This window comes from Thalassophryne amazonica, chromosome 2, assembly GCF_902500255.1.
Source record: "Thalassophryne amazonica chromosome 2, fThaAma1.1, whole genome shotgun sequence".
Taxonomy (NCBI): domain Eukaryota; kingdom Metazoa; phylum Chordata; class Actinopteri; order Batrachoidiformes; family Batrachoididae; genus Thalassophryne; species Thalassophryne amazonica.
The window spans coordinates 139,735,165-139,762,049 of NC_047104.1; the positions used below are offsets into that span (position 1 = coordinate 139,735,165).

At 41.9% G+C, this 26,885-nt stretch overlaps 1 protein-coding gene and 1 long non-coding RNA gene across 2 annotated transcripts in view; one reads left to right on the forward strand and one right to left on the reverse strand.

Moving 5' to 3' along the window:
* Positions 1–26,885, reverse strand: part of scml2 (Scm polycomb group protein like 2) — a 91,720-nt gene that overhangs the window by 21,184 nt on the left and 43,651 nt on the right. The window contains exon 8 of the mRNA XM_034194718.1: positions 5,454–5,767. Coding sequence (XP_034050609.1) covers positions 5,454–5,767 — 314 coding nt within the window. The remainder of the gene's footprint in view (positions 1–5,453; positions 5,768–26,885) is intronic.
* LOC117531615 lies at positions 7,047–26,231 on the forward strand. The gene is made up of 3 exons (XR_004566662.1): positions 7,047–7,058; positions 22,897–22,899; positions 26,077–26,231. It is a non-coding gene; the product is annotated as an uncharacterized LOC117531615 (long non-coding RNA).

A 26,885-nucleotide genomic window follows, 5' to 3' on the forward strand; every position in this document is an offset into this window, starting at 1 on the left:
GGATGACTGGATGAAAGTCATATTCAGTGATGAATCTCGAATCTGCATTGGGCAAGGTGATGATGCTGGAACTTTTGTTTGGTGCCGTTCCAATGAGATTTATAAAGATGACTGCCTGAAGAGAACATGTAAATTTCCACAGTCATTGATGATATGGGGCTGCATGTCAGGTAAAGGCACTGGGGAGATGGCAGTCATTACATCAATCAATCAATCAATTTTTTTATATAGCGCCAAATCACAACAAACAGTTGCCCCAAGGCGCTTTATATTGTAAGGCAAGGCCATACAATAATTATGTAAAACCCCAACGGTCAAAACGACCCCCTGTGAGCAAGCACTTGGCTACAGTGGGAAGGAAAAACTCCCTTTTAACAGGAAGAAACCTCCAGCAGAACCAGGCTCAGGGAGGGGCAGTCTTCTGCTGGGACTGGTTGGGGCTGAGGGAGAGAACCAGGAAAAAGACATGCTGTGGAGGGGAGCAGAGATCGATCACTAATGATTAAATGAAGAGTGGTGCATACAGAGCAAAAAGAGAAAGAAACAGTGCATCATGGGAACCCCCCAGCAGTCTACGTCTATAGCAGCATAACTAAGGGATGGTTCAGGGTCACCTGATCCAGCCCTAACTATAAGCTTTAGCAAAAAGGAAAGTTTTAAGCCTAATCTTAAAAGTAGAGAGGGTGTCTGTCTCCCTGATCTGAATTGGGAGCTGGTTCCACAGGAGAGGAGCCTGAAAGCTGAAGGCTCTGCCTCCCATTCTACTCTTACAAACCATAGGAACTACAAGTAAGCCTACAGTCTGAGAGCGAAGCGCTCTATTGGGGTGATATGGTACTACGAGGTCCCTAAGATAAGATGGGACTTGATTATTCAAAACCTTATAATTAAGAAGAAGAATTTTAAATTCTATTCTAGAATTAACAGGAAGCCAATGAAGAGAGGCCAATATGGGTTAGATATGCTCTCTCCTTCTAGTCCCCGTCAGTACTCTAGCTGCAGCATTTTGAATTAACTGAAGGCTTTTTAGGGAACTTTTAGGACAACCTGATAATAATGAATTACAATAGTCCAGCCTAGAGGAAATAAATGCATGAATTAGTTTTTCAGCATCACTCTGAGACAAGACCTTTCTGATTTTAGAGATATTGCGTAAATGCAAAAAAGCAGTCCTACATATTTGTTTAATATGCGCTTTGAATGACATATCCTGATCAAAAATGACTCCAAGATTTCTCACAGTATTACTAGAGGTCAGGGTAATGCCATCCAGAGTAAGGATCTGGTTAGACACCATGTTTCTAAGATTTGTGGGGCCAAGTACAATAACTTCAGTTTTATCTGAGTTTAAAAGCAGGAAATTAGAGGTCATCCATGTCTTTATGTCTGTAAGACAATCCTGCAGTTTAGCTAATTGGTGTGTGTCCTCTGGCTTCATGGATAGATAAAGCTGGGTATCATCTGCGTAACAATGAAAATTTAAGCAATACCGTCTAATAATACTGCCTAAGGGAAGCATGTATAAAGTGAATAAAATTGGTCCTAGCACAGAACCTTGTGGAACTCCATAATTAACTTTAGTCTGTGAAGAAGATTCCCCATTTACATGAACAAATTGTAATCTATTAGACAAATATGATTCAAACCACCGCAGCGCAGTGCCTTTAATACCTATGGCATGCTCTAATCTCTGTAATAAAATTTTATGGTCAACAGTATCAAAAGCAGCACTGAGGTCTAACAGAACAAGCACAGAGATAAGTCCACTGTCCGAGGCCATAAGAAGATCATTTGTAACCTTCACTAATGCTGTTTCTGTACTATGATGAATTCTAAAACCTGACTGAAACTCTTCAAATAGACCATTCCTCTGCAGATGATCAGTTAGCTGTTTTACAACTACCCTTTCAAGAATTTTTGAGAGAAAAGGAAGGTTGGAGATTGGCCTATAATTAGCTAAGATAGCTGGGTCAAGTGATGGCTTTTTAAGTAATGGTTTAATTACTGCCACCTTAAAAGCCTGTGGTACATAGCCAACTAACAAAGATAGATTGATCATATTTAAGATCGAAGCATTAAATAATGGTAGGGCTTCCTTGAGCAGCCTGGTAGGAATGGGGTCTAATAAACATGTTGATGGTTTGGATGAAGTAACTAATGAAAATAACTCAGACAGAACAATCGGAGAGAAAGAGTCTAACCAAATACCGGCATCACTGAAAGCAGCCAAAGATAACGATACGTCTTTGGGATGGTTATGAGTAATTTTTTCTCTAATAGTTAAAATTTTGTTAGCAAAGAAAGTCATGAAGTCATTACTAGTTAAAGTTAATGGAATACTCAGCTCAATAGAGCTCTGACTCTTTGTCAGCCTGGCTACAGTGCTGAAAAGAAACCTGGGGTTGTTCTTATTTTCTTCAATTAGTGATGAGTAGAAAGATGTCCTAGCTTTATGGAGGGCTTTTTAATAGAGCAACAGACTCTTACAGAGTTTAAGTAGCTACTCTGCACTGTGTTGGTATATGGCATTAGAGAACATAAAGAAGGAATCATATCCTTAAACCTAGTTACAGCGCTTTCTGAAAGACTTCTAGTGTAATGAAACTTATTCCCCACTGCTGGGTAGTCCATCAGAGTAAATGTAAATGTTATTAAGAAATGATCAGACAGAAGGGAGTTTTCAGGGAATACTGTTAAGTCTTCTATTTCCATACCATAAGTCAGAACAAGATCTAAGATATGATTAAAGTGGTGGGTGGACTCATTTACTTTTTGAGCAAAGCCAATAGAGTCTAATAATAGATTAAATGCAGTGTTGAGGCTGTCATTCTCAGCATCTGTGTGGATGTTAAAATCGCCCACTATAATTATCTTATCTGAGCTAAGCACTAAGTCAGACAAAAGGTCTGAAAATTCACAGAGAAACTCACAGTAACGACCAGGTGGACGATAGATAATAACAAATAAAACTGGTTTTTGGGACTTCCAATTTGGATGGACAAGACTAAGAGACAAGCTTTCAAATGAATTAAAGCTCTGTCTGGGTTTTTGATTAATTAATAAGCTGGGATGGAAGATTGCTGCTAATCCTCCGCCCCGGCCCGTGCTACGAGCATTCTGACAGTTAGTGTGACTCGGGGGTGTTGACTCATTTAAACTAACATATTCATCCTGCTGTAACCAGGTTTCTGTTAGGCAGAATAAATCAATATGTTGATCAATTATTATATCATTTACCAACAGGGACTTAGAAGAGAGAGACCTAATGTTTAATAGACCACATTTAACTGTTTTAGTCTGTGGTGCAGTTGAAGGTGCTATATTATTTTTTCTTTTTGAATTTTTATGCTTAAATAGATTTTTGGCTGGTTATTGGTAGTCTGGTTGCAGGCACCGTCTCTACGGGGATGGGGTAATGAGGGGATGGCAGGGGGAGAGAAGCTGCAGAGAGGTGTGTAAGACTACAACTCTGCTTCCTGGTCCCAACCCTGGATAGTCACGGTTTGGAGGATTTAAGAAAATTGGCCAGATTTCTAGAAATGAGAGCTGCTCCATCCAAAGTGGGATGGATGCCGTCTCTCCTAACAAGACCAGGTTTTCCCCAGAAGCTTTGCCAATTATCTATGAAGCCCACCTCATTTTTTGGACACCACTCAGACAGCCAGCAATTCAAGGAGAACATGCGGCTAAACATGTCACTCCCGGTCCGATTGGGGAGGGGCCCAGAGAAAACTACAGAGTCCGACATTGTTTTTGCAAAGTTAGACACCGATTTAATGTTAATTTTAGTGACCTCCGATTGGCGTAACCGGGTGTCATTACTGCCGACGTGAATTACAATCTTACCAAATTTACGCTTAGCCTTAGCCAGCAGTTTCAAATTTCCTTCAATGTCGCCTGCTCTGGCCCCCGGAAGACAATTGACTATGGTTGCTGGTGTCGCTAACTTCACATTTCGCAAAACAGAGTCGCCAATAACCAGAGTTTGATCCTCGGCGGGTGTGTCGTCGAGTGGGGAAAAACGGTTAGAGATGTGAACGGGTTGGCGGTGTACACGGGGCTTCTGTTTAGGGCTATGCTTCCTCCTCACAGTCACCCAGTCGGCCTGCTTTCCCGGCTGCTCGGGATCTGCCAGGGGGTAACTAACGGCGGCTAAGCTACCTTGGTCCGCACCGACTACAGGGGCCTGGCTAGCTGTAGAATTTTCCACGGTGCGAAGCCGAGTCTCCAATTCGCCCAGCCTGGCCTCCAAAGCTACGAATCAGCTACACTTATTACAAGTACCATTACTGCTAAAGGAGGCCGAGGAATAACTAAACATTTCACACCCAGAGCAGAAAAGTGCGGGAGAGACAGGAGAAGCCGCCATGCTAAATCGGCTAAGAGCTAGTAGCTACGCTAAGCTAGCGGATTCCTAAAAACACGCAAAGTGAATAATGTGTAAATAATTTAGAGGTGATTCAGCAGAAGGAGTGCTTTAGTTAAGGCACGTAAAGATTACACTGGGAAACAAATCGTAATCTAGATAACTAGATCAATCTAACTGCGCAGATTAAACAGCTAACAGATACAGAAAAACACCGCTGTGCTCCGGAACAGGAAGTGATACAATACCGCAGTGAGAGCCAACCACCAGTAGAGGCCAATAAATGCACAGGTTTACGTTGATATTTTGGACACTTTTCTTATCCCATCAATTGAAAGGATGTTTGGGGATGATGAAATCATTTTTCAAGATGATAATGCATCTTGCCATAGAGCAAAAACTGTGAAAACATTCCTTGCAAAAAGACACACAGGGTCAATGTCATGGCCTGCAAATAGTCCGGATCTTAATCCAATTGAAAATCTTTGGTGGAAGTTGAAGAAAATGGTCCATGACAAGGCTCCAACCTGCAAAGCTGATCTGGCAACAGCAATCAGAGAAAGTTGGAGCCAGATTGATGAAGAGTACTGTTTGTCACTCATTAAGTCCATGCCTCAGAGACTGCAAGCTGTTATAAAAGCCAGAGGTGGTGCAACAAAATACTAGTGATGTGTTGGAGCGTTCTTTTGTTTTTCATGATTCCATAATTTTTTCCTCAGAATTGAGTGATTCCATATTTTTTTCCCTCTGCTTCGTCTAAAAAAGTAACCGTTATTGACTGCCACAATTTTTTTCCTGATTTCTTATAGTGTTTCTTAAAGCCAGAAAGTTGCCATTTGAAATGACTTTAGTTTTGTGTCATGTCTGTGATCTGCTTTTTTTCTACAAAATTAAACAACTGAATGAACATCCTCCGAGGCCTGTGATTCCATAATTTTTGCCAGGGGTTGTAAGTGAAGTGGTCCTCAGATCTTCTAGTGTTCAAAACCAATACAAACGTCTCCCTCCTTTCTTAGGATAAAAACATCATCTGAGGGATGGTCAGATAAGCACAACATAACAGATGACAACTCTTGTGACATCTTACCTTGCTCCCAGGCTTGGGCCCTCTCTTCTTGTGTGGTCTGGGGGCCAGTTGAGCCCCAGAGCTCGTTCGAGCAGGACTCTCTGATGCCCCATTTACTGATGCTGCTGCTGCTGCCTCGGCCGCTGCCTTCAACAAAGCTATGGTCTGAGATTTGGGACGGCGACCTCGGACACCCTTGCGTACAGGGAGGGGTGGCAAGGGATTGGGAAGTCTGTAGGAGGTCTGCATGGAGATGGAGCTGGAAAAGGAGCGACGTGTAGTGAGTGAGGATGAGGTTGAAGAGACGGGGGTGAGGAGGGCACCAGGAAGGGTGACTGGGAACATAAGAGAGAGAAGGGATGACAAAAGAAGAGAGACAAAAGAGGGAAAAAAAATTATTTTCAAATTGTAATCTGCAGGAAAGAGATAATGACAATATTTTATGTAAATTATGCAAAAACGAGTGCCAAGCAGCATGGAAATCCATTTGGGGAATGTCCAAGGTTACATTGCTATTTAACAGGTCACACATGTCAGCGTAAATGAAAACTGCATGCAAAGGGGCAGGTTAATACTCCACATTATTCAGGGGTGTTTTGTAGGCATATCATATGCAAACTCATTTGAGGTTATCACATGAACCATCCATGTACCGAATTTGGTGAACCTGCTGTTATTTCTTCTCAAGTTATGTTCACCAAGATGACCTGATGCAAACTGATGCAAGCGTGGCTGCCATTCTACGCCTACAGCCCCTCCAAAACAGGTGAGGAGGGTTAAGTGACTTACCCAAGAACACAATAGCAACATGCAGATTTTTGACTGGCTGGGAGGTGGATTTGAACCGCCAACCCTTCGGTCATAAGATGGCTTGCTTTACCAACTGAGCTACTGCCGCTCCACCTTGAAAAGTAGATCATGCAATCCATATGCAAACTCACCCGTGTCCCTCATAAGAGACACCTATACACAAAGTCCAGTGGGCTGCTGTCATGTGTCCTCAGGTTATCGTGTTCACAAGCTGCGTGATGGATGGACAGACGGACAGGCACATGGATAGACTGAAGGATGGAAAAGCAATTGCTGTAAGCCCGTCCCCCCTAGAGGAGGGTTTGTGATTTTCATAGACAGGATTTCATGGTACAGTCAGGGATTGGAGGGTGTTGAGTTTGAAAGTCTACAAATGACATCTGTGCTTTTTTGCGGAAGATGTGGTTCTGTGGCTTAGACAGTGACCTCCCAAGTACACTGGGCAAGTTTGAGGCCAAGTGTAAAGTGAGTGGGATGAGGACCAGCATCACCACATGTGAGGCCAAGGTCCTATGTTGGGAAAGGGTGGACTGTCCCCTCTGGCTCAGGGAAGCGTTACTGCACCAAGTGGAGGAGTTCAAGTATCTCAGGGTCTTGTTCATACATGGGGGGTAAGATGGAGCACTACACTGATAGACTGATCGTGTTTGACGTCCTGCAGATGCTGTTCCAGAGGACATAACCCACTTCCTAGAGGATGGCATAATAAAATTAATAAATTTTAAAAACCCACTAAAAAAGCATTTACAATGTCAATGTTTCTGCACCTGTGGAGTGTGTTTGAAAGTATTCATTAAATGACCACTAAAATGATCAGTACTGAGGAAAGAAATCCAATACTATTTCAAGTTGTGACGCTGTCGCAATGGACTAAAAGGAGGAAAAAAAAGCATTAAGGAGAGAGAGAGAGAGAGAGAGAGAGAGAGAGAGACCCACATTAACAGCGTCACCACCACTCTTCTGTCTTCATCCTTCTTTGGCTTGACTGTGTGCTGTGTGATATAATCACATAATCAACACAGTGCATGTGTGTGTGTGCACAAGAAGGAGTGCATGAGTGAGAAAAAAAAAAAGAAAGATCTGCATCTCCTGTTTCAATACAAACATATGGTGAGGCATGAACAGGGATCTGGGTGCAGACAGAAGCTCCCATGGGGTGGAGGTGGCTTTCATTCGAGCTGGCACGGCTAAGGCGATATGGGGAGGTTTAAGGCAGTCTGTTAGCAACCAGCCGGGGATCTCGAAAAGCTAAGAAATTGGTAAATGAGTGAAAGTAGGTGTAGAATGGAGTAGAGTTTTGTTTCAGGGGGTGAAGGCCCACTGAGTAAAAAGAAGTGGTCACATTTGACCAGACACTCTAATCTACATGCACACACACACACACACTGATGGCACAACCACAATCGCACCAAAATTTTGTCTGAGTACCAATCGACAGCAGGATTGTTTCTCTTTATTTTACAGTAAAAACAAAGACAAAAACAATTATATTACAGCAACATTACTGAACATTTGACGTCAAAAAAGCAAGACTCTTTGGCTGCTCCCTTGTTTTTTTGCACTCAGGGTTGCCACAGCAGATCTGAGGAGGATCTGCATGTTGAATTGGCACAATTTTTACACCGGCTGCCCTTTCTGATGCAACTCCACACTACATAGAGAAATATGGCAGGGGTGAGGTTTGAAACGGGAACCTACCGCACTGAAACCAAGTGCACTAATCACACAGCCACCAACATCTGATCTCAAAATAATGGATTCAAAATTATTTTGACAGCACACCGACTTACAAATGCAAGCACAGTGTGTCTTTCTTTACAAAGGCACAGATTGAGAGCTTGACATAGCACCGTGTAATTTTGTGTGCTGGGTGGGAAAACCTCTCGCGAGAACTGTGTTTTGCTTTACAGCATCCTGTCACACACCAACAACCAGATAAGAAGATGTGTCTCAGTACAGACATATTGTGGCAGAGCTAGACACTGGATAGATGTTAATCTCTCTCTGGCTTTTGCTGTAGCTTTTGTTCAGAAGACTGTCAGATGTTGAAAAGGAAAGGTGACGTAACACAGAAGCAATTTATGCAGAGTTTACAATGCTTTGGAACATGTTGCAGGTGCCCATCAAGGAATAAAAGTATTTTTTTCAGACTATCAACTATGTTTTCTCTAATTCTTTCAAAAGTAAAACTCCTGTGCAGGGTCTACCCCGCCTCACGCCCTGTGACTGTTGGGATAGGCTCCAGCCTCCCCAAGACCCTTGATTGGATTAGTGGGTATAATAAAATGAATGAATGAATGAATATACCGTCTTTGGTGGAACTGTGGTTTGTACTAGTGAATCATCTAACATTGTAGAAGATGTGTTTTTGCTTAACAAAAAAAGTCACTGCTAAATTACTACATTTCCTCTTGCAGAGAAAATCTATTTACAAAAACAATGTGAAAATAATGATGTAATTGAAAAATCAATCACCAAAAAGTGAGGGACTAATTGTGCTCCATGTGAATGTGGGCTGTTTGTATCCCAGCCACTGTAGGGTGCACAAGCCAGTGCATTCCAAGTACCAGTCCAAAGGCCGGATAATCGAGCCCGACTGCAACAGGAAGGGTATCTGGCATATATTGTGCCAAATCAAATATATACACTTCACAGATCTGATTTCCATAGTGGATAAGTCAAGGCCCAGATTAGTAAATACCCACCAAACGTACCATTGTACAGCAGGCAGAAACTATGCTACTGTCAGGTGAGGGAGCAGTGGGAAGTGGAAGAAGGCTGGATATACTGTATGGGGGCGTGAGTCTTTGGATGTTGACACTATGGTAAAGCAAGAGAACTCACTGATGTGATGAAAAGGAGAAAGGTAAACATGTACAAGTGGGCCAAACTGAAGAAGAATGAGGCCAAGAACTATTTGCAGTGCACTGTTTTTAAAACGTCCGACCCCATTATGACACACATCTACGAGACAAATACGTCAAGGTACATTGTGGAAAAAGGTGGGTTCACCCCTAACAGCTGAAGAAACTCAAAGCATAAAAGTGAAAGTTTACACATACTCATTCTGAACATCAATACCACAGTGATGATTGGCCAAGTGGTGACATGGTGCAGCCACAACAGCCTGGACCTGAACGCTCTAAAAACAGTGGAGATGGTTGCAGATCTCACAAGGAAACCAGCCTCACCTGCAGCCAGCACAAAATCATGTCTCAGAACCTCATGTGGGAGCTAAATATCAGCTCCCACATCAAGAAGGCCCACAGAGGAAGCACTTCCTACAGCAGCCAAGGAAGTATGACTAGCAAAAGGCAATGACTTTTCACTTCTACACTGCCATCATTGAGTCCATCTTCTGCTTCACCATCACCATCTGGTACACTTCCACTGGGGACAAGGGCAGACTGCAGCGTATCATTCATTCTACTGAGAGGGTGACCCCATAAGACCTGTACACTACCAGGATCCTAATGCCTGGTTCACATGGCAAGATAATTAGGCCGATATTGTACCCGATCTTCCCCTTCTGGCAATCTTAAGGACGCACTGACAATCGTGATGACGCTAAAGATAATCTTATCGGATATTCCTGCCGTGTATGGTGTGTTAAGAGCACTCTGATCTGCTCGGAAGGACGTCAGGAGCGCTCCGATCGCAAATCGGAACATTCAACATGTTGGATTGTCTTGGCCCGATATCACAGCGTGTGTGGTGTCCTCTGACCACAAACGAGCACACAGCCTGCTGAATGTGACGTGCAGCCAATCAGGAAGCAAGATGACGGATGCACAGAGCGAAATCTAAAATTAAAACAGCTGTTATGGCTTACCAGAAAGTCCAGTGGTTGTGCTGTCTCCACTCCTTTAAAGAACACCTTTTCTTTTTCTTTTTGTATCGTTTTTTTCCCTCTGTTGTAAATAGTCCACAAACTCTCTGCGTTTGTTTACTCTGAAGCCACGTTTTATCTCAAGAGATTTTGCGAAATTTCCTGTCTGACCTGGGAATGTTTGTGTGTGAAATCTGTTTGTGCGTGGTGTGTTGTTTTTACCATGTGGCTGCACACCACACACTGTACGACCAACACTGTTAAATCTACAATTTTTTTTATCTTCACGTGTGTGGTCTATCAGGTTTTGGAAACCTACAGATAATTTTAAAATTTTGCCGTGTGAACCAGGCTTAAAGAGTACTAGGAGGACTGTGGTTGGCCCCTCACACCCTGGCCACAAACATTTTGAGGAACCACCCTCAGGCAGGTTGTTGCAGTCCATCAGCAACAACCATATCTCACAAAAGCAGCTTCTTCTATTCTGCAATCAGCCTTGTCAATAAATCTTGATCACCCCTCCCCCACAAAAAAGCAAACAGACCAGGGGCCTCATGTTCAAAGACTTACATGGATTTCCTACTAAAACATGGCGTACGCTAAAACCCAGAAACTGGCGTACAAACAAAAATATCCAGATGCATCGACATGTGCGTACGTATGGATCCAAGCACTTTCCGTTTGTACAGATGTACCAAACTCCTCCCTCTCCACAACCCTATTTAAATATGCAAATTCATGTAAATAAGCCCTGGCACATGGGATTCCCCTCTGTCTGATAATTCCACCTGAACAAAGAAAAGAAATTATACCGAGTGTAAGCTACAGATGATTGGATAGTTTATTTGGTTCACTGTCAAGCAGAATAAACATGAAGCGGAAATAAAGTTAGAGGGAGTGTGTGTGTGAGGCCATAAACACTGTGGGCTCAGAGCAGCGTGCACACACTGAAGTTAAAACAAATGTGTGTCACAGATGATAATGTGTGACATTCACAACATTACACATGCATTTATTGACAAATACTGAACACAGGGAGATAATCGGGGGCTTCTTGAGAAGCACTGCAGTTCTAGTTTCATCATCAAGCTAAACAAAAAGACGTTAATAATAACAAAAAACATATTTGAATGCACACATGCCCAATCTGCCCGTGCTGGTTTTCATTCAGAACAATTACATGAATAAACTATATGCTCATTGAGCCTCATCGCACACCATGCCAGCCCTAGCCTGTTCCCAATCCAAGCCAATGCATTTGCTCATCACACAAGATTTGTACATTGATGGAATGAAAATGTTCCCTATAAACAAAAACAAATTCAGCATGTGATGGCGTCTTATATAGCAACGTGTGTGCAGTCAATAGCTCCGATTACATTAGGGAAACTTGCTCTTGTTGCAAATTGAGCTGTAATGATGGATATATGATGTAGCTGGTTGACATTTGGATGATTGCGTTCCACACAGCTGGCATGACTCAGCTCAAGGTTGACTGGACAAATGGCCAGCTCAAGCTGGAATGTCCCCATTACCAGGGCACCCAGCATGGTTAACACCAGTGTGGGTACTGACAACTGCCTGGCTCCTCACTGTTTTGCGTTCTAGGACCAACCGCAGTTCTGCGCGCAACTCCAGTAACAGTGACCTTGGTAACTGAAATTGGCTTATGAGCCAATTATCATCATTTGCAAGTAAATCCTGGCGTTCCCTGAATATACGCTCATGTTGGACCTGCCATTTGCAAGGTCCTCTAACAATGCTAACACAATCATTGTTAATGCCATTTTCCTCATCACTTTGCAATTCTTTGGGTGGACATAAAAGCATATCAAACACGTGGGTGTGTTAATTTTTTTAATTTATTTTCATTCATATAGCGCCAAATCACAACAAAGTTGCCTCAAGGCACTTCACACAAGTAAGGCCTAACCTTACCTATTGTTAATTGTTCAGAAGTGTCTCTCTGGTCTGCACATCTGACTTCTTGTTTTCACACTATAACAGTTTCCCAGCATCACCTGTATGTCTTGGCAGTGGTCCAATAGCTATACAAACATGCATACACCAGCCATGATTTTTGTGGCACACTGCACATTTCCACGGTTATGTCACTTTTGATACATCTGAACGTTAGCGTGGAGACGGCTGTATGCCACATTCTTATGTGTACATGAGGCCCCTGGACTCTATCTTTTTGCAGATGATACGGTCTGTGCTTCCACTGAAATAGTGATATACATTCTTGTATACGGGTACACTTCTCATATTCGGTGTATATTTTGTAAAATGGTCTCTTTAACATCTCAATACCTTTTTTTGTACATTTCTGTGTATCTTTTTTTAAGGCTGCCCCTAATGTACATCCTAATAAGTGGAATTCTATCTTGCCTGCTCTTCCCCCATCAGCTACTGCAGTACATTTCTGTGCATAATATTCATCACTCAACTTGGCCCTCTGTACATATATAGTACATGAACTTATACTCAACAAAAATATAAACGCAACACTTTTGGTTTTGCTCCCATTTTGTATGAGATGAACTCAAAGATGTAAAACTTTTTCCACATATGCAATATCACCATTTCCCTCAAATATTGTTCACAAACCAGTCTAAATCTGTGATAGTGAGCACTTCTCCTTTGCTGAGATAATCCATCCCACCTCACAGGTGTGCCATATCAAGATGCTGATTAGACACCATCATTAGTGCACAGGTGTGCCTTAGACTGTCCACAATAAAAGGCCATTCTGAAAGGTGCAGTTTTGTTTTATTGGGGGGGGATACCAGTCAGTATCTGGTGTGACCACCATTTGCCTCATGCAGTGCAACACATCTCCTTCGCACAGAGTTGATCAGGTTGTCAATTGTGGCCTGTGGAATGTTGGTCCACTCCTCTTCAATGGCTGTGCGAAGTTGCTGGATATTGGCAGGAACTGGTACACGCTGTCGTATACGCCGGTCCAGAGCATCCCAAACATGCTCAATGGGTGACATGTCCGGTGAGTATGTCGGCCATGCAAGAACTGGGACATTTTCAGCTTCCAAGAATTGTGTACAGATCCTTGCAACATGGGGCCGTGCATTATCCTGCTGCAACATGAGGTGATGTTCTTGGATGTATGGCACAACAATGGGCCTCAGGATCTCGTCACGGTATCTCTGTGCATTCAAAATGGCATCAATAAAATACACCTGTGTTCTTCGTCCATAACAGACGCCTGCCCATACCATAACCCCACCACCACCATGGGCCACTCGATCCACAACACTGACATCAGAAAACCGCTCACCCACACGACGCCACACACGCTGTCTGCCATCTGCCCTGAACAGTGTGAACCAGGATTCATCCGTGAAGAGAACACCTCTCCAACGTGCCAAACGCCAGCGAATGTGAGCATTTGCCCACTCAAGTCGGTTACGACGACGAACTGGAGTCAGGTCGAGACCCCGATGAGGACGATGAGCATGCAGATGAGCTTCCCTGAGACAGTTTATGACAGTTTGTGCTGAAATTCTTTGGTTATGCAAACCGATTGTTTCAGCAGCTGTCCGAGTGGCTGGTCTCAGACGATCTTGGAGGTGAACATGCTGGATGTGGAGGTCCTGGGCTGGTGTGGTTACACATGGTCTGAGGTTGTGAGGCTGGTTGGATGTACTGCCAAATTCTCTGAAACGCCTTTGGAGACAGCTTATGGTAGAGAAATGAACATTCAATACACGAGCAACAGCTCTGGTTGACATTCCTGCTGTCAGCATGCCAATTGCACGCTCCCTCAAATCTTGCGACATCTGTGGCATTGTGCTGTGTGATAAAACTGCACCTTTCAGAGTGGCCTTTTATTGTGGGCAGTCTAAGGCACACCTGTGCACTAATCATGGTGTCTAATCAGCATCTTGATATGGCACACCTGTGAGGTGGGATGGATTATCTCAGCAAAGGAGAAGTGCTCACTATCACAGATTTAGACTGGTTTGTGAACAATATTTGAGGGAAATGGTGATATTGTGTATGTGGAAAAAGTTTTAGATCCTTGAGTTCATCTCATACAAAATGGGAGCAAAACCAGAAGTGTTGCGTTTATATTTTTATTGAGTGTATGAGCATTACCTTTATGTATTGTCATTATTATTCAACTCAACCAATCAAATTGCTTGTATGTGATCACATACATGGCAACAACACCACATTCTGATTGTGTCTCAAATTTGTTTACATTTAGTTTGTTACTTGTTGCCTCTGTAAATGGACGGACTGATTATAAAAATGGCCTTAGTTCCAAAATATTTACTGCAATGTTTTTGTTAAAGCCCTTACAGTCTACACGATAAATGACTTGACACCCCGCCCAATTTTAACTCCATTGTGTTGGTACACAGAAGCAAAAATCCAATACTTGGTATTGTCCAAATACTTATGGACCTGGCTGGACATGCAGACTGCTCCACACCAGAACATGGAGGAGAAACGTGATGAGAACATGCATAAAACTATACTTATGTTCTCATTCAAATCTAAAAGTACAAGCTCTAAGAAAGCCAGCATTGGTGGAGGTACAAGTGTGAATCTGAATATTTTAACCAATCTTTCTGCTGTGAAAAATTGACACTGACCAGCACCGTGTTTGTCTCATAAAGAACACAAGACTAAACAAAACTAATTTAAAGTTATCCAACTTGTTTTCAGTGAACAAGCTAGATTAAATGTGAAAATAACTGTTGTACCCTAATCCTGAGTGAAGCATTCTTGCTAGCTATGCTACGAGAGAAAACACACAAAAAAAACAAACACATGGTACTGATCACGACTATATAATTCCCACTCGACCCTGTGACCCCTGTAAGCCACGGCCCAAGGAAACATGCCCGTTGTGCATGTGTACGTTTGAAACAGGGTCGCTGAGAAGAACGCCAGCTGAATGGGGGAGGGGCTCCACAGATTTCTAATTACACGCCCCCACCATTACACACACACACACACACACACACACACACACACACACACACAATTGATTGTGGTGAATGTCACAGAAAAACCCAAACAAACAAAAACAAGAAAAGCAAAACAAAACTTTTGTTCTATGAGCAAACGTAGACAGTCACCTTTGACCTGATCATCTAAATTCAAGCAGGAAACTTTTTTTTTTTTTTAAAGGAAGAAAACTCCATCCGAATCCAGTCAAATGAAGTTGAGACTTGACTGGACTAAGGAATAACATTCCAGACCCGCTTTAGAAAACAATATTTAATTCTGTAAGCTATTACTTCATGCTTTACTCATTTAAAACACAGCACTCCAAACATAAAGCCACCTTGACACTTGCACGAATTTGATCCCCACATTGGCACAGAATTTTGCACGCCAATGAGTAAACTAAATGTAAACTGTGTGAGGTTGTGTGCCAGTGTGCACTGTCATGCAGTGACACGCATTGGTCCAATTAGACCAAGAACCAACTGCACACACTGTGATGACCGCGTACTCAGCAATGCGGATAGCGAGCCCATCGCCAGTCTTGATACATTTCTCATCTCAACAGTGAAGGAGCTACTCCTTCAACATGCCTGCCAAGAATTTAAAAAGAATAGCAAGACCAGCCATGGCTGAAACACTTGAATAAGAAGAAATTGAGAGAGGGACAGCTGGAGTCAGAGGTTACAGAGATGGAGGAGGCTATTCCTCTCCCCTCATCCTCCTCAAGTGTGGAATTTCCAGCACCTCCAGGAATGAATGGAAAAACGCAATGTGTGCCATTTTATGTAGAATGGCATCAAGTGGGACAAAGCGGGACCAAATAATGGCACGACTGCTTCATGCATACGTGAAGTGGCTGTGGCAATGCATGCCTTTGCAGGCGCAACTGCACGTTGTGCATACCACGTCAGACACTGTACGTAAACAATACCTGAACGAGGCGTAAATCAGTCGTGCGATAGCATGCCATTACGTACCGATGCACCCCGTTTTCGGTCACGCGTTGCGTGAAAAGTGCATAACTTAATGCATAAGCACGACGTGAACAGGGTGCGAACAGGGCTTCACGCTTTCAAGCATAACACCTAAATGACACGTATTGGCACGATGACAAATTGTGCAGCAGTACGGAGCCAAAATTTGTGCAAGCGTCAAGGTGGTTTAACAACAGTAAGTCCTGTTTAATTAGGAGGAGACACGGACTTTCACTGAGGAAGTCGTTTCAACACTGTTGGCTTGTTGGCAAGATAACTCAAAAACAGGGGTGCCGGGGGGAAAAAAAAAAATCGATTCATCATGTTCGAGTCGCGATTCTTATTTATTATGATTCTGAATTGATCCAAAATGTCCAAGAATCGATTTTTAAAAAGCTTTTTTTTCTTGCTTACTCGCTGCGTGTACTGTTTGGCAACGGCTTCCGTAGTACAGCATCCCCGCGAAGGGAGGGTCCGGCGTGCTTCAAACATTCGTGAGCTGCAGCTTAGCATGGCGGACGAAGAGCTAACTCAGCCAGCACCGTCTTTGCTGAAGGCAAATGTTTGGGTGCATTTTGGATTTTATTATTTGCTGCGTAAGAAGGAGCTTGACATGACTTATGCAGTGTGCAAAATCTGCAAAATGAAAGTCAAGTACTTCGGAAACACTTCAAATCCGCAAGCCCACATGCTACGCCATCACCCGGAGCTAAAAGAGGGGAGCAGCGGTATCTGCCGACTACTGACCAGCGCTTCGCTAAACTGCCAGCCAACTCTGAACGAGCAAAGCAGATAAGTAAATTTACATCTAGAATCACTTGATTAACCTTGTAAAGCTGCATTTTCTTAAACATAAACATTTTTTAAGTAATATAACTATTTCTCAGAGCTCTTTGAATCAAAAATCAATTCTGAATCGAATTGTCACCCCAAGAATCGGATTCGAATTGAATCGTGAGTTGTTGTACGATTCACATCCCTACTCAAAAATATGTAAATCAACTTTCTGGGGGGTTAAAAAAAGTTGAGAAAGAATACAAAGTAATAAATCTGTGGGAAAATGTGCAAAATGGGATTAGTAAAGAAACTTATTTTCTGAGCTGGGCACTGAATGTTCCGTGTAATGATATCCATTATCCTTACAATGTTCTCAATTCAGTCATTCGCTGTCATCATCATAAACAAGGAAGATCTGAAAAATCATATTTGATATTTTACAGTGAACAGGAAGGCTGCCTGTTACTTCTACACAGAAATTAATATACAACTTCCATTTCATGGCTCTGTGTAGTTTTCACTTCCCTTTTGCTTGTCTCGCAAAACAAACGCATCAAAGCGCCAAAGACATTTCTTCTTCCTGTACTGAGCCGACAACTGACTGAATTCATCTCAAAAAAGAACAAAGTTTGCATTTCAAGTATTTCCACAAAAGGTGTAGATTGATGTAATATGTTTTGGGGCTTTTAATTTGCTTGCAAACACCAATATTTCTGCATTTCATTACTGTATTCTGGTATACCAAAGCATGATACAGATTTCCAAACACAGCAAAACATCAAGTGGAACGTGTGTGTGCAAGTGGAAGTTGTTTTAAATGTTTCAACACAAGGCAAAAGAAATGTTAACGCACCCGGCAACTGCTTCTGATAAAAGCAGAACTTTACTATAATCGTTTCTAGTGTCTTAGCAGAGAAAGACTGAACAGTACAAGTGGTCATGTCTGAAACAACAGAGCTGCTTCCTGGTTTTGTCTCTGAAACAACACTTGTCTGAGTTTCCGCTCCTTTGTCTGGTTTTCTTACGACTAACTTTCTATGCTATGCAGTCATTATTTGTACATCATTACCTAATTTCTTTGCTGCTTCCTCACTTCTTTCCATGCGACTCTCCCCTCTGTTTGCTCCGGCCGGCAGTAGTCCACAACAAAGCCCCACACTGCAGCTACTGCTACTGCTGCTGAAGCTGCTCCGAAGCTTCCCTCCCAATGAATGAGCAGCAGGAGGAGCAGAAGGCAGGGGCGAGACTGCAAAGGGCCTAAAGTGTGTGTGTGTGTGTGCGCGCGCACGGGGGGGGGGGGGGGGGGGGGGTGCTTTATTCATGTTATCTATAGGCCATAACGGCAGTTTACATCAGTCACCTGCTTCTCAGCAAAGCTTTGGGGGAGGAGGGGGAGATGATGTGGGGGGGAAAATGCAAAATGGGTTAATGTGCAGCGGGGAAGGGGGGGCGGCGGGAGTTTGGAGTAAAAGGTTGATCTGGATCAGAAGACTCCTTATTGAAATGGGTGGAAAGAGGGGCAAACGCCTTGAGTACAGCGCAAGCTGGCGTTCATGCACGCAAACAAAGCAACTTTTCACACACACACAGGCCCAGGAGGAGTTCCCCCCCAATGTAACCTTAGCCTATTCAGGCATTCCCCGATGAAAGATAGCAAACTCTAGTGTCAGGAAATGCTGGCATAGTCAGATATCACCTGCTATTCTCTGCTGAATAATGTGAAGCACAGCAGTCAGCGGAATCATGGGAAGTGTCCCCTTGAACAAAGACATCTTAATCTGCTACCACAGGACAAGCATGGCTGTCAATATTTACTTAAAAAAAAAAAAAAACCTTTAATATTAGTATTTGCAGTTCAGCATTTACTAAAGAAATAATAATAATGACTTGGATTTATAGAGCGCCTGATTATTGCTAAGATACCTAAAGTGCTTACAAGTTGCATTATTATTCATTCACTTGCATAAATATAGATTAAAGACATGGAGCCGACAAAATTGTAGTACTATCAGAACCTCTAAAAAAAAAAAAAAAAGCAGAGATAAATTTGCACATGATGATTTTACCATTAAATGGACTGTTGACATTGTTTATAGTATTTAAAAAACAATGTCCACAATTACCATTTCCAATTTATTTCCAAAGTAGAATAGAAGACTGAAAACAGCTGAATGGGACAAATACTAATATAACGCTGCACAGACCAGACAATAACAAATTCAGAGTGCCCGTTATAACTGACAGAAACTCCATTGTTCATGCATTATTCAAAATGCAAAATTTTGCATTCTAGCCCAAGTTAATGCCAAAAAGGAGATAAAAAAAAACAGTTAAAAGAAAAAAATAAATAAAACAAGACATGTTGTTGAAGGCTTGCTGTAAACAAAAACAATATAAGTACACATCCTGGCCTGGAATTCACAATAGTTTTGTGTTCTATGGATGCATTCCAGATCATCATGTTACAATTCTAATTACCTCCAACAAACGAAGGATGAGGGCAGAGGTAACGTGACAATTGTTGTCCGTTTATCTGCGTTTTTACAGTATCTCAACTTAGAACTTTGATGTTTTTGCACAAAATTTGGATTCAACCTCCAAAATTTGCTCTACTTGTCTCTAACCCAAAGGCAATCTAAGTTAAGTACAAAAAGACAAAGTGACCCCTTCATGACCCCTGCAACTTTATTCTAATAAGCAAGCATCTCTCTCTCCCCCTCCCTCCCTCTCCCTCTCTCTCTCTCTCCCTCTCTCTCTCCCCCACCCAGAATTCTGGCTCTCACAGACCTGTTAATTTTTCTTTAAGAAGCCCTCTTATTCTGCACTCTTTACCTGTATTAACTGCACCTGTTTGAACTTGTTACCTGTATAAAAGACACCTGTTCACACACACAATCAATCACACTCCAACCTGTCCACCATAGCCAAGACCAAAGAGCTGTCTAAGGACACCAGGGACAAAACTGTAGACCTGCACAAGGCTGGGATGGACTACAGGACAACAGGCAAGCAGCTTGGTAGAAGACAACAACTGTTAGGATTATTTATTAGAAAGTGGAAGAAACACAAGATGACTGTCAATCTCCCTCGGTCCGGGATTCCATGCAAGATCTCACTTTGTGGGGTAAGGATGATTCTGAGAAAGCTCAGAACTACACAGGAGGACCTGGTCAATGACCTGAAGAGAGCTGGGACCACAGTCACAAAGATTACATTAGTAACACATGATGCTGTCGTGGTTTAAAAAAACTTGCAGGGCAGCAAGGTCCCCTTGCTCAAGCCAGCACATGTCCAAGCCTGTTTGAAGTTCACCAGTGACCATCTGGATGATCCAGAGGAGGCATGGGAGAAGGTCATGTGGTCAGATGAGACCAGAATAGAGCTTTTTGGAATCAACTCCACTTACCATGTTTAGAGGATGAGAACAACCCCAAGAAAACCATCCCAACCGTGAAGCATGGGGGTGGAAACATCATACTCTGGGGTGCTCTTCTGCAAAGAGGACAGGACGACTGCACCGTATTGAAGGGAGGATGGATGGGGTCATGTATTGCAAGATTTTGGCAAACAACCACCTTCCCTCAGTAAGAGCACTGAAGATGGGTTATGGCTGGGTCTTCCAGCATGACAATGACCCCAAACACACAGCCAGGGTAACCAAGAGAACAGGGCACAGCCTGTTCTCACTGCTGCCCTCAGGAAAGAGGTACCAGTCCATCAAGGCCCGCACATCCAGATTCAACAACATGTTCTATCCAAGTGCAATACGAGTATTGAATGCACATTAGCCTTCAGTCTGCACCATTCATTGCATTTATTTTTTTTATAAAGGTGAATGCAATTAATAGCACAGACTGTTATTTATATACACCTACTGGCTCCCTTGTAAATACATGTATATGTTCTTATTTGTCTTTTTTATATTTATATTTTTTTCTATTTACTTTTACACCTTTGCACTACAGGAGTTGTCTTTTAATTTAGTTGTACCTTGTGTATAATGACAATAAAAAGCATTCTATTTTATTCTATTCTATTATATTCTAAGGAGGGGCTCCGTAAGAAGCATTTCAAGGTCCTGGAGTGGCCTGGCCGGTCTCCAGACCTGAACTCAATAGAAAATCTTTGGAGGGCGTTGAAACTCCAAACCTGAAAACTCTAGAGAAGATCTTTATGGAGGAGTGGACCAAAATCCCTGCTGCAGTGTGAAAACCTGGTGAAAAACTACAGGAAACGTTTGACCTCTGTAATTGCAAACAAAGGCTACTGTACCAAATATTAATATTGATTTTTACAGGTGTTCAAATACTTATTTGCAGCAGTAACATACAAATAAATTCTTTAAAAAAAAAATCATACATTGTGATTTCCTGATATTTTTTTTTTTTTTTTTTTTTAAGATTACGTCTCTCACAGTGGACATGCACCTAAGATGAAAATTTCAGACCCTCCATGATTTATAAGTGGGAGAACTTGCAAAATTGCAGGGTGTTCAAATACTTATTTTCCTCACTATATATATTTATTTTTATTATTAAAGCTTAAAGGACTTGATGTAACAATCCCTTGAATGAATCATCAGCACAGCTTCTTACTTCGTATACACACACACACACACACACACAAGTTGCAGCTGTGAAAATGTGCCCCAGAGACAGCCCAGCACATATTTGCAGGTTGCAAGATGGGACAGCATACATCGAGAGGAACACCCAAAAGTCGGGAATCATGTTCAGGAACATTTGTGCCGCATACAGATTATAAGTCCCCAAGTCCCGATGAGAGACACCACCAAAGGCGGTTGAGAATAACAGAAATTCAAATTTCAGACAGAAAAGCAGCTGCTGGCCAACCAATCAGACATAGTGGTGGCTGACAAGGGAAAGAAGACTGCATTTATGATCGATGTGGCAATGCCAGTTGACAGCAACATCAGAAAGAAGGAACACGAGAAAATAAGAGAAGTACCTAGGGCTGAAGGAGCAACTGAAGCAGATGTGGAAAGTAAAGTCTACAATGGTTCCAGTGGTAATAGGAGCACTAGGAGCTGTAACCTCCAAATTGGAAGAGTGGCTCTGGTAGATTCCAGGCATAACATCAGAGGTCTCTGTCCAGATGAGTGCTGTCCTAGAAACAGCTAACCCAGCAAACACATAATGTTTTGGTAACATTATATATTGGTTATATTGAGATTATGATAATCAGAATGTTTGTAGAACATTTGATAACGTTAGACAAGTCATGTTTATAGTTGAGGGACGTTTGACAGATATATTAATTCAAGTCTCAGTCTTTCTTATGCCAAATTTCTTTCAATGACTAGTGTGACTTTAGGTAATGTTACCAGAATGTTCTGGAAACATTTGGATGAAACATCTTTTTTGGATGAAACATCTTTAAGTGACTTTATGTAACGTTGTCAGAATGTTCTAGGAACCAAAAAGAAACTTTCCTTAAAAACATTCCCAGAATATTAGGCCTAACGTTCCCAAAATGTTTGTGCTAACGTTACTTCCAAACATTCTGGTAACCCCCCCACCACCCAAATAAATAAATAAATAAATAAAAAAATAAAAACCTTTTCTCTGAAAAATTCTGAGAACTTTACAGCTAACATTCTGACAACATTTGATAAATGTTCTTATAATGTCTTAGGAACTTTATTTTGTTAGCTAGGAAGATACTGCGCCAAACCCTCAAACTACCAGGCCTGTGGTAGAGGAACCAAGCTCGAGGAACACACATACCACCCTACACAGGGAGACATCTCACCTCAATGAGTGAAAGGGGCCTTTGAAAATCAGGATTCACTTCAGAACATCACACCAGTTATCTTCAATTTCAATCATGTCTTAATTAACATGAACACAGATGGTAAACAGTTCTCAAGCCCGTGATGTTAACGAGCTCTCAACAAGGTGAACTGACGCCAGGGTTAGCAGAAATAACGACGACAGTGACAATCCCAATCTCAGCTCAGTGAAAACTGATCTCTACAACATCATAAATGAAATAAAAAAAATTAAAAGCCAAAACAAAGGTGTACAAAAGCATGTATACCTTTAAGTATAACACAACTAAATCACTTTTCTAGCAAGTTTCCTTTAGACAATTCAGTCACTGAATATGTTTTGTATTTTATTTACATCAATTTTCAAGAAATAGAAACAGGAAGGTACTGTATGGTAAATCTGTCTATAGGAGGCAGTTCTCAAAAACTGAGTGACTGTGCGCGGAGACAAGTGAGGAAACTGCCAAGACACACAACTCAAAAGCAATTATAGCTGTCTGTGGTTGTGACTGGAGAAACCGTGCACAGTGCAACTTTTAACTGTTGCATCGCCATTCGTATATAACTTCATGTTGGACTGGCACAGTAGTGCAGCAGATAACCGAAACAATCCTGCAAATGGTGATACAAGCACCAAAGTCGGCACAAATACTCCTTAGACATTACTCTTTTGAAAAAAACTGACTAGCCAGTTGAATTTTCAATAGGCAGCCAGGTAGGGGTCAATTAAAGAATTACACAGGGGTCAAAATTAAAAATGCCCCAATCAAATTGAATACTACACGACATTATTTCTCTGACCATAACGATTCCAAAAAGGTATAGTTTGGACTATCTATAACTGAATTTGCAGGAGTTTTTGGGGTAAAAACAGCAAAAAAGGTGACAAAGGTCAGTTTCAGTTTGTACAGTGGTCAAAAGTTAAAGCTGCTCCAATTTTGGTAAAAAGTGATAGAAATTATTAGATGAGCTAATACAATTAATAAATGGAATAGTTTTGATTGTGTTGAATGTTTGGTCTCCAAAGTAAAGGTCAAACAAGGTCAACATCCATTGGATTCTATGACGTGACATATGATACCCTGTAACATAACTAAACATGACATGGTCCAAACTATTCCTTTTTAAAACCCTATTAGCGCCACCAGGTTGGATGGGAAGCGTCGGTGCAAAGCCATTTTCAGATCTCTCCAGAGATGTTCAATCAGATTCAGGTCTGAGCTCTGGCTGGGCCACTGAAGGACATTCACAGAGTTGTCCTGAAGCCACTCCTTTGATATCTTGGCTGTGTGCTTAGGGCCACTGTCCTGCTGAAATATGAACAGTTGCCCAGTCTGAGGCCAAGAGCGCTCTGGAGCAGGTTTTCATCCAGGACACCTCTGTACATTGTTGCATTCATCTTTCCCATAATCCTGACAAGTCTCCCAGTTCCTGCCACTGAAAAACATCTCCACAGCATGATGCTGCCACCACCATGCTTCACTGTAGGGATGGTGTCTGGATTCCTCCAAACATGATGCCTGGCATTCACACCAAAGAGTTCAATCTTTGTCGCATCAGACCAGAGAATTTTGTTTTTCATGGTCTGAGAGTCCTTCAGGTGCCTTCTGACAAACTCCAAGCGGGCTGCCATGTACCTTTTACTAAGGAGTGACTTCTGTCTGGCCACTCTACCATACAGGCCTGATTGGTGGATTTCTGCAGAGATGGTTGTCTATCTGGAAGGTTCTCTTCTCTCCACAGAGAAATGCTGAAGCTCTGACAGAGTGACCATCGGGTTCTTGGTCACCTCCCTGACTAAGGCTCTTTTTCCCTGATCGCTCAGTTTAGAGGAGCGGCCAGCTCTAAGAAAAGTCCTGGTGGATCTGAACATTTTTCATTTACGGATGATGGAGGCCATTGTGCTCATTGGGACCTTCAAAGCCGCAGAAATGTTTCTGTACCCTTCCTCAGATTTGTGCCTCAAGACAATCCTGTCTCAGAGGTCTACAGACCGTTCCTTTGATTTCATGTTTGGTTTGTGTTCTGACATGCACAGTCAACTGTGGGACCTTATATGTAGACAGGGTGTGTCTTTCCAAATCATGTCCAATCAATAGAATTTACCCCAGGTGGACTCCAATTAAGCTGTAGAAACATCTCAAGGATGATCAGTGGAAACAGGATGCACCTAAGCTCAATTTTGAGATTCATGGCAAAGGCTGTAAATACTTATGTACATGTGATTTCTTATTCTCTTATTTTTAATAAACTTGCAACAATCTCACCATGGGTGCAAGGACATCAACTCACTGAAAGAAAGAGAGACAGTCTGAAAGCAGACAGTTGAGTCTATGTTTTTTCTTCTTTCAACACGTCCAAAAAAATCCAACTCATGAACCGAAATCATGTAAACCCGGTTTGTCCAACTGTCAGATAACTGAAGTACATGTAAACGTGAGAGATCAGATTACTGCAGTTATCTGATTACTAACAGTTATGTGGTTATTATGCCCATGTAAACGTGGCTGGTGTTGTTGGCCTGCTCCATTTAAAGCCACATGCATCCTGAACAGTGGACACCAACAATAGGGCAAAGGGCAGGAAATTGATGAATGTGAAGTGATTGAATGGATGAACAGCATACATGAGGATGACAGATGTAATGCACCTGGAAAACTTCGTCAACCCCCCCCCAGTTTCAAAATAAAGAGGCAGACAAGTAGGGCCATTTGTCAACATGACTTTGACTGATGACAAATGTCTAAACATCTGTGAAAGAAACTAAACAGCTAAATCTTCACCATTAAAGCTCCAACTTGAGTCTAAATCACAAACTGTCACATTTGTTTAACTGCTGACTACAATTACTATATAATTAAAAGATGAGGGTTAATTATCATTCTATTTGCATATGTTAATAACAATAAAAAAAAAAACCTCTCGAACTGCTTACAACACTGTTTTCCTTAAATGGTATCTGCAACCATGGGGGGGGGGACTATGTAAACACAAACGGAAGGAATGTGGGGCCTCAGACAAATTTGGACATACAGAGAACCCTCAGAAAACGTATGAAACACTTTAATATTTACAAACTAGCAACTTGGAAGTATGCTTCAAAAGCTCATGTCTAAATCTGTTGCTGAATCTTTGAGATCAGGAATGGAAGCTTTCTACAAATATTTCAAATAATTAAATATTTGTGTTATATGAGCTGAAGACCATTAACACAGCTCAATAACAATGACTGATCAGAACCTCTCGTGGAAATAAAGTGAAACTCAGCACCGCACCAAAGTTGTTTGTGTGTGTGTCTGTGTGTGTGTCTGTGTCTCCAGCCTTAACCCTCTGCTGGTTATAGTGCATTTCTCTCTAAAAATCTGAGTAAAATGAGTCCTTTCACACACTAGGACAGCCTACTTTGAGTTAAAAACAAACAAACAAAATCAATTAGGGGAAAACATTAACAAAGTGCAGAAAATGATAGGCTGCTCAGCTAAGACGCTTCAAAATGGCAACCAAAACCAGACAGGCGTGGAAGAAAATGGAAAACCACCATTCGAATGGATCGAAGAATAGCCAGAATGGCAAAGACTCAGTCAATGATCAGCTTCAGGGTGATCACAGAAGGTCTAAAGTTACCTGTGAGTACTGTAACAACAGGGGCATTTCATGTGTCAGTGCACATGCCCAGAGAAAGAGAGAACGAGAGCGATTTGTTTATGTACTAAAATGCGGCAGGAGAAATCCACTTGTTTCTAAGCGTTGCATTCTTAGGAAAAACAGAGAAATAAAAAGTGATTAAGGATTTGGAGCTTTACTCACTTGTTAAACACACTGCTATTATATGGAATACAACAGTGTGTTCATTGTGGCCAGCCTAAGGCACACGTGCAATAATCATGCCGTCTAATAAGCATCTTGATATGCTACTCCTGTGAGGTGGGATGGATTATCTCAGCAAAGAAGTAGTGCTCACTAACACAGATTTAGACAGATTTGTGAACAATATTTGAGAGAAAAGGGTCTTCTGTGTATATAGAATGTTTGAGGTCTTTGAGTTCAGCTCATGAAAAATGGGAGCAAAAACAAGGGTGTTGCATTTATATTTTTTTCAGTGTGTGTGTAATCTGTTATCTATATTCATTGATTTTAAAAGGTCAACTATGTTTTGTGGCTCCAGATGAATTTTATTTCGTAGGAGATAAGGTAAAAAAAAAGCTCTTGACAGTCAAGGTTGCAGAACCCTGGACATGACTTTTACAGCTTCGTTTGGGCTTTCGTGTATGGATGCACGCACCCCCCCCCCC